This window comes from Mizuhopecten yessoensis, unplaced genomic scaffold (assembly GCF_002113885.1).
Source record: "Mizuhopecten yessoensis strain PY_sf001 unplaced genomic scaffold, ASM211388v2 scaffold2411, whole genome shotgun sequence".
Lineage (NCBI taxonomy): Eukaryota > Metazoa > Mollusca > Bivalvia > Pectinida > Pectinidae > Mizuhopecten > Mizuhopecten yessoensis.
This window is the reverse complement of record NW_018404533.1, coordinates 693768-706340: the sequence shown is the minus strand read 5'-3', so window position 1 is coordinate 706340 and position 12573 is coordinate 693768. Positions and strand designations below refer to the sequence as shown.

Genomic DNA, 12573 nt, shown 5'->3' with positions numbered 1-12573 from the left:
GTTTGTGAGAATACCCATATTTAGTTTTTAATTTAAACAGAGAATAAAAAATAAACTCCATCTCATTGTCTGTTCATATTTCATCGGATGAATTGTCTAGAATCGTAAAATGAAGCATGAAAATATGTCAATAAAATATCTACCTTGTAGTCGGTGAAAAGTGATAATTCGAGTACAGAAGGCAGTCCAGACTAAGTTAAGATAAACAGGAAAACCAAACAATACCAGACGCTTGATGTACAGATAAAATTTCATTAGGGAAAATTCGCCAAGAGGCAAAATATACCTGGATAACCACACTCATCAATGACCTACGGAATTGTTGAAAAACAAACTTTTTTTCATTTCATTTCAAATTATTGTATTGTTTAATAACGCATGGATTGGACAACAGGCAAGCCTATGTAAGTCTTCTCCAATAGATACCGCATATATACAAGTCAGAGTGAAAAAAGTAAATAGAACACTCCATATACGATGATGTATTTAAAAAGAAATAGATTTAGTATGAAAGCATTGTGGCAGTATTTACACACACATTCAACGGGTTAATTAATTACTTCGGGTAACAAATTCTTAAGTTTTCCTTACTTTTGTATGAAGTTCTCAAAGTTGGCATTGTAAAGATACACGGACAGAGATTTTCTGCGATAATTCTACCTGTGTACATACAGACACTTACTTTAGGTTTCGTCCGGATTTATATATATACTGAACGATGACGCATTGTACAACACAAGTTGAGTGAACGCTAGTTACAAGGCCAATATTAAGTAAAGGAAAATGTCGGGAGAAGCGTCTATAAATTAACAAAGCTACTACGACACAATTCAATTTCATGAAAGAAATGGAGAAGTTAAAACAGAATGAAATAAAGTCATTCACAAAATCTGACATTGAAAACATTAATGATATATTATAAAGAAACTGTCAGGAGAACCATCTTCTAATAAAGTAACAAAGATTTCAAAAATGAAATGGGGAAGTTTGAACGGAATGAGATAAAGGACACAAACAAAATATCTGACGTTGAAAACATATTATAAAATCGGGAAACGTCGGCACTTACCGTAAACGAGAAAATACTCGTTTACGGAAAGTGCCGACGGTTCCAGATTGATTATAAATCAGTAACGACAACTTAAAGGCAATGATGTAATAATCAAATCGCTAGTGAACGTAAAACAGAATTAAAAATAATCCTTTCAACAAATCAAGTATTCATTCTTTTGTATCTCTATGAAACGCCAAATCAACATGTATTTGATTAATTGTACCTACCTGTCTTCAATTTATTGAATTCAACCTATTTGAAGATAGGTGCAATTATTTGAATATATGTTAACTTGGCGTTCCATATATCTCTGAGTATTACTACTAGGGCAAAAAAAATGAATTTATGTATCATGTGGGCTGACACGTGGAGATCGAGTGTAGCTGGTAATATCACGTACTTATATCCAATTCCGTGGTAATATCACTATCAGATGTGCAACAAAACCTTGAGGCGGATGAAGGTTGGTACAACAGAAAATGTTAGGCCTATATAAAACCAAAGCTCGAACACTGAATTGAGATAAAAGCACTGCACACCACAACTGGACAATCAGACATGAAACAGGCAATACAGCCTCGCTTTCCACCGTTAAAAAAGTTTCAAAATTAGTTAGTGTCGTTGAGTGATCAAAGGGAGCGAACTCTCATAAACGCTGTTGTATCAAATCAGTAAAATGCTTGTCATAATCGGTTCTTCAGCATTTCACCTTTTTTGCTCAATCGATGCACCACTAATTCTTAAATATAGATATCATTTTTATTGTTGGGTTGTTAGTGATCCATCATAAATAACGAAACAAAAATACAACTTACAAGTAGGCACTTTATACCGCGTATAGTCATTTAAAATGACTGTAATAGTTATTTATAGCTGTGATTTAATGTGCAAAGAGAGCGCCCGGGTAAATTATTTTTGTCCATGACAAGAGAAATGAAATATAGAGAGCCTTAACAAGGTATAGTAGTATGACCTTATAAGGGATTTCATAGTTAACGAATCCATATATGGTATCAGAGGATTTGTTTTCCTGAAGGGAAACTCACACGAATTCTCAGAACGAACCAAATAAACGTATATATAGATGTAACCTGGTATAGGGTTGGATTTCATACACGACGGGATAGCTGATCAGACTTCACACAGGTAAATACTGCATACATTTATTTATTTATTTATTTAATTAGTTATTTATTTATCTATTATATATGGATTGTTTTGTCATAATTACAGTCAACAACATATTGCAATATTATCTGCTTAGCAATACGATTTTGAAATTGCAATATTTATTCAACTTGATATTTGGATGTAAGTGAAAATTATGAAACGGTTTACCAGAATAATGCAGTAATTGAACAAATGCTTTCCAAATTCAGCTTGCTAGGTGTAATAATTCCCAACGTTATATTTGGATAACTAAATACTAAAATAATTGCCAAGGCGTTGTGGTAGGGGTGGGTCATAGTTGGGGTTTTTGTTTCTAAAGTGTTAAATGTTTCGAGGAAGGCACTGTGGTAGGGGTGGGTCAGAGTTGGGGTTTTTGTTGCTAAACTGTTAAATGTTTCGAGGAAGGCACTGTGGTAAGGGTGGGTCAGAGCTGGGGTTTTTGTTGTTAAAGTGTTAAATGTTTCGAGGAAGGCACTGTGGTAGGGGTAAGTCAGAGTTGGGGTATTTGTTTCTAAAGTGTTAAATGTTTCGAGGAAGGCCCTGTGGTAAGGGTGGGTCAGAGTTGGGGTTTTTGTTGCTAAACTGTTAAATGTTTCGAGGAAGGCACTGTGGTAAGGGTGGGTCAGAGTTGGGGTTTTTGTTGATAAAGTGTTCAATGTTTCGAGGAAGGCACTGTGGTAAGGGAGGGTCAGAGCTGGGGTTTTTGTTGCTAAAGTGTTAAATGTTTCGAGGAAGGCACTGTGGTAGGGGTGGGTCAGAGTTGGGGTTTTTGTTGCTAAAGTGTTAAATGTTTCAAAGTAAGCGTTTTATCCTACTACTTTTCATTACACAAGAATTTTATGAGGCTTACAGATGCACATATATCTTGTAATTATTTCAATTTTAAGCTTATTTCATTTCCGAAAGTAATACATAATACATTAAACATATTGCAACGGTTCAAGATGGCAGAGGACATTTCCATATTAGCATTTATCACACAACACTGAATACATATTTCAGCAACTGTGCTAATAATTTGAATTGTTTCAAAAATTGAACTGTAAAAACACTGGGAAAGCATTGGTTTATCGTTTAACTTCAAAGCTTGTTGATGAACTGTATTGTCGTTGCAATAAAAACACTTTTCTATTTATAACAATTATTATGTATTGAGTTTGGTGTAGAGAATAAGAAATTCTGTACCAGAAATCTAGCATTACACATAATTACATACCATTACACGAGGGGTTTTATTTTGGCTATCGACTTAAGGTTTTAACACTTTTACATTCGATTAACCTTTACACACTGGCGCGTCAGTAGTAATATTGCTTAATGTATGTGTTTCTTCTTTCAGAAAAAGCAGTAAAAATGCGAATAAAATGTACCTCATCTTCATAATTATATTTTTCGCAAGCTGAACATATTCTTTGACTTTTAATTGTGAAGGCTAGAAAATCAAATGATAAAATCACCAGTTTTGATTTTATGATATTATAAATGTCATTCATCATGCCTGATTCGTGGATATGATATACTATTAAACTTGTTCCAATTTTATCCAGTCTATTTGTTTTACTGAAGAAATGACTACATTCTGTGTGTAATGTTATGTTTGAACATGCTATAACGGTCATAGGAGTGTACAATCGGGAACCGTCGGCACTTTCCGTAAACGAGAATATACGTATTTCTCGTTTACGGAAAGTGCCGACGGTTCCCGATTGAAGAGTGTCTTGATAAACGGAAATTCTAACGTTTAATATTAAACTGATGACTATTGTATGTTTATTATTGACTACAGAAGAGTGTGTTCTTTCAATGTTAAAGTATTACAAAGTAATCCAGGCATTAATTCAGTTTTTTTTTTAAATTGAGTCATATGAAACCGCTACCTATTTCACTAATGTGAAGTTTTCAAGAACGATAACTCTTACACGCAATTACTATTTGTATAGAGTTTAATTATAAAATGTCAATTTTTAATCGTTTATAGATAATTAATTTTACACAATTTCAGCATTGATTAAATTGATATACATTAATGCAATACTTATCTATGTCAGTATCATTTTTATTGACATTATTTTGCAAAAAATTGTGTCTTTCATTTCAAAATTCACTCCTTTTTACATAAATTTCCAAATAAAATCCTTAAGTTTCGGACAACCTGTATTTAGTTTGGTGGCAGAAAATTTTCTTTACTTCAAATCAATATAACTACAAAAGTTGAAGAAATTCTACTGAGAAATGGTGACACAACCATTTATATTAACATGTAATACATTGTCACAGATTTAATCATCACACAACCCAACGTAAGGATGAACCCGGAAGACGAATTATCTGCACTAATAATTGACAATGGATCCGGAATGTGTAAAGCTGGATTTGCAGGGGATGATGCGCCAAGGTCTGTCTTCCCGTCCCTCGTAGGACGTCCTAGATACGAGGTAAGATAGATTCATTATCATTTCCAGTCCTTTTCAGTAAGAATTCCATTCCCTGATGGGGCGTGTTCGGTACAAAAGTTAGTCTTCAAATCGTCACCGATAGGAAATAAACAGACGTCCCTGATGGGCCATCCTGAGTGAACTAGAGGTTGTGGTTATGATCGTCTTTATATATCATATCCAACATTTGAATCCTTGACCATAAGGCCGGAGTTATCAAGCTAATTAACGATACCGGAAGAAAAATGGAAATGAGTTGTGCAAGACAATTACTGCGCGTGCCACGCAGAAATGGATCATAACAAAAATATGGTCTAGACACAGCTAGCAATATCTTAAATGCAATGAGATGGTCCAATATAACAGACAAATATCGCAAAAAGATGCTGCCTCTTATTGACATATTCAATATGAAAAAAAAACGAATTGTGTGTTATGCATGCACAAAGTGTTTTTTTTCAATATACAGTAAATTTCCCTTAAATTCCGTTTGGATATAACTGTAGCACAGTTGGGCCAGAATACTCGGATGACCAGGTAGCTCAATTAGTTAGAGCAATAGTATAACAATCGGAGGTCCAGGGTTCAAATCTCGGTCTAGCCCTGTGGATTGTTTTACACTGTTATTGATAATATTTTGTTTATTTCATCCTTATTAATTTTTAATAAAAGTCCCGCAAGGAATGGGTTTCTTTTCATAAATGGTTTATCAAAGCCTTGCTCATGCCGGAAAAAAATAAACATTTTCCATTATTTAGATAATGGTACGAGCACCCTTAAATATAGTTTTGATTGACAGATCGTGATGACGGGGATGGGAGGTAAGGACTGTTACGTGGGTGACGAGGCCCAGAGTAAGAGAGGTATACTTAGTCTCCGCTACCCGATAGAGCACGGAATCGTCACCAACTGGGACGACATGGAGAAAATCTGGCACCATACCTTTTATAATGAGCTCCGAGTGGCGCCCGAGGAACATCCGGTCATGCTCACAGAGGCACCACAGAATCCGAAGGCTAATAGGGAAAAGATGACCCAGGTTCGTCCATTTGATATCAGTAAAGTTATAAAAAAATCATAAAATTAATAACGTTCGATTTCTTGAGTCTTCATGAAAATTCGATTTATTTGACAACTTATTTATCTATTTATTTTGTGTTTAAGTGTTTTCTTGCTACACATGAATGGCAAATGAGTAAAATCTCTTCGTTTTGAAATTGAAGGCAAATTTCAAAATACAACTACAAAAACAGGATTCAATTTTATTGACGACCTGCATGATGCTGTGGCCCATAACTAAGAATATTTTGTAAAATATGCAAAGGTCGTGTCATTTTAACATTGGGATTTATACAAAAAAAACTATAACCTGTACACACCTTCTGTCTTCTATACCAACTTAAACTGTACATCAATATTAGTAGACTGGCCCCTGTCTCTAGAATATTGAATTCTTAGTTCTTTAACAAGGGGAGATAAGCTAGTAGTAAAATGCAACTGGGAAATTCTTCATAAAAACTCAGTGGCTGGTAGCCAGTCTACAATGTTAGCTTATATCATTTTCTTCTCGTGTTTCAGATTATGTTTGAGACATTTAATTCACCAGCTTTTTACGTCAGTGTACAAGCAGTTCTCTCCCTTTATGCGTCCGGTCGGACCACGGGAGTAGTGTTTGACGCCGGCGATGGTGTTTCCCATGTTGTCCCAATATACGAGGGTAAGTTCCGTTCCGTAGTAACTCGAGTGTTTCCGGGGTAATTCGGATCTTTCCGTGGTAGTCTGTCCATTTTCGTTGTAAAGGAAATGGCGTCTTTTTTTTAGCGTCCATATATTTCTAAATGCTTCATCACACATTTTAGTAAGAATGTGATCTTAAATTGTTGCAATAGTTCTAGAAATGATATTTTCGTTTTTGATGATACACGGTTATACATGTGTGGTATGTTTTTGTTGTTGATTGATATGAGCATATTCCACAAATTGGGCAAAATAAAACTGTTATTTGTCAACTTCATTCTTACCGCAAAACCTGATATTTTATTATTAAAAATAATGTTAAACATAAAATAATAAGTTCTTCTTTTCTTATAAGAGTTATCTCCCTTCCTATAAATTCGATGGGAAAGGTCAAAGCAAATACAATTGTGAAATAACTAGTAATTTATAAAAATGTCGTTACTGACTATAGCATCTAATTTGTCCCATTCTAGTTTCTCGGCGAATTATTTATATTGGAAAAATATTATGCATTAAAATCGATGAAGGGAGTGATTCAGTTTTCCGTTTGGGTGCTTGTTATTTTCCTTTAAGACTGGTGTTTTATTTTAAGATTCACTCTTATCAAGGATTCACAAATATATAGGTATTTCTGGAATCAGAAGAAGTTTTGTAGAGTATAAAGTTTATTTCAACAGGCTACTCGCTGCCCCACGCCATAAACAGGATGGACCTCGCCGGGAGGGACCTGACCGCCTACTTAAAGAGGATCTTACACGAGCGCGGCTACAATTTCAACACGTCAGGTAATTAAAATACTTCAACATCAGGACACTAACCAGAAATATTGCTACCCATAATGTCACTCTGTTGGTGCTACTTTCGGTAGAACCCACGTCATCGTAACTTAACAACAAAGGGAAGTAACTGCGTCAATACTTCAATTTACATGTATACGTAAATAATACGTTCTGTTTCCGATAAGAAAATAAAGCTAGACTCAGATGCATGAGAAATGGTAAACAAGTATTAAATCGTCAAAGTTTATGTTAAAGGTAAATTAAGCGTTTGAAAAACAACTAGATAATAAAGAAATAAAATGAATATAAATGAAGATTTCTTAATGCGATTCAATTCAGCTAAATGCTAAACAACGTTGAAAAACACATATGTAATATTAGGGTACTATTATTATACAAACATAAAAGATGCATGTTTTTTATCACTTGGACTACTGTAGTATACAATGAATACATCTAAATCAGATATCGTGTGTATGATTTCATGTTACTAAACATACCTACTAATATTGTCCCGTCATTATAAAGATGATAGACGCGACGTCATGGCAAAGTGACGTCACATCGGACACCATAAAATACGAAGTCGAAATGGTGACTTGAAATTTAAAAAAACACACACACTATATTGTGCAGATATTCAAATTGATTATGCGAGAAAAATGGAATTTTGTCTCTGTAACTTCATTGAAGAACCCGTTCTGAATTTATTTTAGCCCAACTGAGTCTCACTAAAATGAAAACTTTCAGATTAATTTCACATATCTTATCTGAAATTAAACCCAATGAAGATCTTAAGTATTTTTATTGTTGCAGCTGAACTCGAACTGGTCCGGGATATGAAGGAGAAACTATGTTATGTAGCTTTGGACTTCGAGTCTGAGATGAGCTCTGCGAGTACATCGTCAAGTACAGAAAAATCCTATGAACTTCCGGACGGAACGATTGTAACTATAGGCAACGAGCGCTTCCGGTGCCCTGAAGTACTATTTCAGCCATCTTTTAAAGGTACGTGTAACTGCAATTTCCTCTTTAGTTACTGGAATGAAACAATGGTGGACGGACTCCACAGGAATAACGTCAACGTGATTAATTTCGATACTAGAAAGAAAAAAAACATCAGTTGATTGTGACGATAATGATACTGACATATGCATCTGGGAATTGCCAACAAACGCTGCAGTCGCCCCGAAAAACAAATTTGGCAATTTAGTCTATTTATGTGAGTGATTTTTAATTTATTTGTGATAATAGATATATTTATTTTGTATTACTGAGCTATTCCTACGTTTGGTTGACCTTTCCAATCCTTTCGGCTCAATATTTGTGAAAATGTATTATTATTGTAATAAAAACGATAAATATGTATAAAATGATGGACTTTTGTTGAAGGGAATGTGTTGCCATATAGACATATGAACACGATATTGACAGAAAGGAAGTCGCGATAAATACTAATGTTCAGGTCCATATAACACATAGTCACCAAAAGTCCTTAATTGTTAATGTTTGGAATTATTTTGCTTTATAATGAAACAAGATGGAACTTAGCAAACTGCCAAGAGAAAAGTAATACGTTTGGTAGAGAGCAATGTGACGTTACAGTTCAAGTGACGTCATCAAATGAATATTGACAAATATTGTAACATAGAGTCGATATTTCATTATTTGTCAATTATGTTAAGGTTATGTGGTTATATGGACCTGAGGAAATTACGTTAATATAACTATTTCAGGTTCATAAAACCACGCATTCACCGAAATAAAAAGTCTTCAATGGTTATATGACATACTTAGCATTTTATTATACTGACACCCGTTCTGTCTCTTGTTCAAGAAGCAAAAACTAACGGGATTGTTTCCTATTTTTTAACAATAAAAACCATTGTAATATTTAAAACGTGGAGAAAAGTTATCCAAATAATTGTATCTATGTTTATTCATGGAACAGGAATGGAGGCGGAAGGGATCCATGAACTCGTTAACAAGTCGGTTATGACGTCAGACATCGACATACGGAGGGATCTCTATAGCAACACGGTTCTTTCCGGGGGAACCACCATGTTTCCGGGTAAGTTTGTTCGCAGCAAAACCTGGCACGTCTACAAATGACCATAGCTAATAATAGGACGTAAAAACGTGTCTTAGATATTTTACGAGTCACGCTCTCTGATGCTGTCTGTACCGATAACTGGGTAATATCATGGACGAATCCAAGGATACAGGTAGACTTGTTTAATACAATCGCGCGAAAGCGTAACGGTAAAATTGATCGTCTTTGAAGTCAGGTGTCGCTCCTGTGTAATCTCCATTTATCAGCCTAGTGATTGGTCAGGATTTTTTCCCGAAACCGCTCAAATTGCTAATTGATCATATAGCTAACCGCGTGCCTTCGATTTTGTGAGGAAATATTTCGAGGGTGCAGAGAACTTAAATGAGGGTAGCCCCGTTCACTTTGAGGAAGGAAGGATCCATATTTAATCAACTTGTCATGTTGTCTTAACCTTCGACTATTACTGAAATCTGTCTGGGGCTCAAAACCTCAAAAGTCTTGAAATTGATGGATTTATATAAGTTCAATTTTATTTCCATGTTAATTATATTTTAAACGCAAAAAGAAATGAAATAATAAAGTTCATATAAAGTCCTAAAATACCTAAAATATCGATTAGCATAGCTAAGAAAATTTCGATAACCAACAAAATGTATATCAGTAGTCAAATAATTGTTTTCACAATACGAATATTTTCTATAAATTAAATCATGTGAAACGCGCCATTCATTATCGTTTATAAGCAAATTACTTTTTTTGCTTTCTCGAGGTTCATACAGTGAATTAATCACTTTCATGTGGCGACAAGCACTATTTGGCTAACGGCACTTTTTTTTTGCCATTCTGACATGCGCAGTAACTGGGTCATGTTCAAAAGCGATAATAGGCGTACGTCATCAGAAAATGTGGTGGTAGTTAAATTATTATGCACATAGCTTGACGGAGTGATGCCCCCTTAGCATGGGTACGGGAGTAAACAAAAATAACCACGATCACAACAAACAAAGTCAGAACAGCATGTGAAAAATGCCGTTTATGTCTGAAAATAACATGTCATTAATCTCTATATTTCTAATAATATGTAAAAAACCGTAATTTTCACGAATGAGTGCGGCGTACAAGTTTTACCCCCTTGAAATACACATTATCGTAAGAGTTTTTGTTGTCTGGGAGCAGAGGGGTGGAGCCCTATTGGGGAAATAGAGGAACATATTGAAAATGCTATTCCTTTTGAGCCAAAAAAAAGGTTTTTAACCAAAACGTGTAATTAATAATTAACATATAAAAAAAACACATTGAAATTACAAATATAGTATTAAGACCTAGACCTGGTTTGGAACCCTAAACCTCCTATCCTAGATACTGTGTTTTCATCAACTGAACAACCTGGACTTAACTAGCGACAGTTCCGTCCAAAAACGAAATTAAGGGGAGGTAACCAGATGTATGTGAAACTCCGCTGGAGCTCTCTACTCTATTGACTGCATTATATAATTATTTAGCCATATATTGTAACAATACAATATATTGTTAACACAATACAATATATTGTTAACACAATACAATATATTGTAACAATACAAACTATTGTTAACACAATACAATATATTGTTGACACAATACAAACTATTGTTGACACAATACAATATATTGTTAACACAATACAATATATTGTTGACACAATACAATATATTGTTGACACAATACAATATAATGTTGACACAATACAAACTATTGTTATAGCGTGTTCAGTATGATATTGATATTCATATCTTGGAATTTTGATTTAGGAATCGCCGACCGGATGACGAAGGAGCTATCGGCCATAGTAGCAAACAGTATGAAGGTGAAGGTCATTGCCCCACCTGAACGGAAGTACTCTGTGTGGATCGGCGGATCAATCCTTGGGTCACTATCCACATTCCAACAGATGTGGATCAGTAAAGAGGAGTACGACGAATGCGGACCATCTATAGTACACCGGAAGTGCTTCTAAACAATATATGAGACTTTATGATACTATTTATAGACAACTGAAGGGACAGTGTACAATCGCGATTTCTTACGTTACTTTTCATTAACAGTGTTCAGTGGCGATTGATCTCATCAGCGGAGAATTCATTTTTATTTCATTACACATACTCACATATGACATATAAAATTTGTAAATAATCATTTTCAGATGCCGTTGATAAGTACGGTACTTGTCGTCTCTGACGAGATTAAACATCTACCTACCGGAACTGTGTCTTTGTCGTATCTCTAACATGTAAAAAAGAGTTAAACATGTATTTGTCACATCCGAGTTGTCTGCTACATGGAAACTGTTCAGGTTATCAATACAATACAAAAACCCATTGGGTCGAAATTTCTCTGCCACAGGGGTTATACCGGTAATTATATTAGTCTAAATGGAATCTTAAGACATTTACCTTGTATGGGCATCCACCATGTAGCAAGATCATGCCTGTCAGATACTGAAGCACAGTCATCTCCCGTGATCTTCCATGAAGGGCTACAGCCACTGCATTCATCACGTGGTAGAAGGGTTTTCCTTGGATGCTGACTGTGGGACGTCCGTAACCATAGATAATACCACTAATAGGGTGTTGGGGGTTCGATTCCGTCGCGCGTTTTGTGCTGTAGTACTGTCTCATTGACAATTCTTTACACACTTTAATTACAATACATGCTGTGGCCGCAACTATTTCCTCTGGGCAAACATTTTTCAAAATATCAATGACACTCCTCTCCACATTCGCCACTCTTGATCCTCTAAACAGGAGTTTGGCGATTTTCCTGTGGTCCTCTGATTTGCAATGTAGGAATCGCAACCTTCAGGACACCAGATACATTTATAATAAAATAAATTACAGTATTACATGTCCATGCGGTATGCTATAATGAACAGCTGTATTTATTCAGATTGACAAATAAATGACAAAGGTTTTAAAAATGGCCATTATAATGTCTTAATTATTTTATAATATTTTTATATTAAGTATTTAGATATTACAATGTATTTTGAATTGATATCATCAATAATTAAAACTAAAAATTTAAATTAAAGAGTAAAACTATAAATGTTGCCAGAATGACAAAATAATATCCCACTGCCTCTGCTGATGTCTATATTCATTTTAAAATCAAATTGGAACAAAATTTTAGATTGTGGTTGTTCATTATTAATGAAATCATTTCTTCTCATATTAGTCAATATACTAGCTACGCATTTTGCTGTTTCAGGTTTCATCAAATCAAAAATCATAAAGATAATAAATGTATTAAAGATAATTAATGGTTAAACACAATATATATATTATATAGAAAAAAAGACACCAACAA

The 12573-nt window shown here is 34.7% G+C and overlaps 1 protein-coding gene across 1 annotated transcript; it reads left to right on the top strand.

Moving 5' to 3' along the window:
* The first annotated feature begins 2111 nt into the window (after positions 1 to 2111).
* On the top strand, positions 2112 to 12179 carry LOC110445910 (actin, cytoplasmic-like). Its single transcript, XM_021490774.1, has 8 exons — positions 2112 to 2200; positions 4502 to 4659; positions 5459 to 5698; positions 6238 to 6376; positions 7074 to 7181; positions 7992 to 8183; positions 9127 to 9246; positions 11019 to 12179. The coding sequence occupies exons 2-8, from the start codon at positions 4531 to 4533 to the stop codon at positions 11222 to 11224; spliced, it is 1134 nt and encodes a 377-aa protein (XP_021346449.1). The 5' UTR covers positions 2112 to 2200; positions 4502 to 4530; the 3' UTR covers positions 11225 to 12179.
* The last annotated feature ends 394 nt before the right edge of the window (positions 12180 to 12573 follow it).

Bases quoted from the DNA above. Each gene is read 5' to 3' on its own strand.
- LOC110445910 (XM_021490774.1), top strand. From the start codon at position 4,531: ATGAACCCGGAAGACGAATTATCTGCACTAATAATTGACAATGGATCC. The intron at 4,660-5,458 runs GTAAGATAGATT...TTTGATTGACAG, and splicing joins TAGGACGTCCTAGATACGAG to ATCGTGATGACGGGGATGGG. The intron at 7,182-7,991 runs GTAATTAAAATA...TTATTGTTGCAG, and splicing joins CTACAATTTCAACACGTCAG to CTGAACTCGAACTGGTCCGG.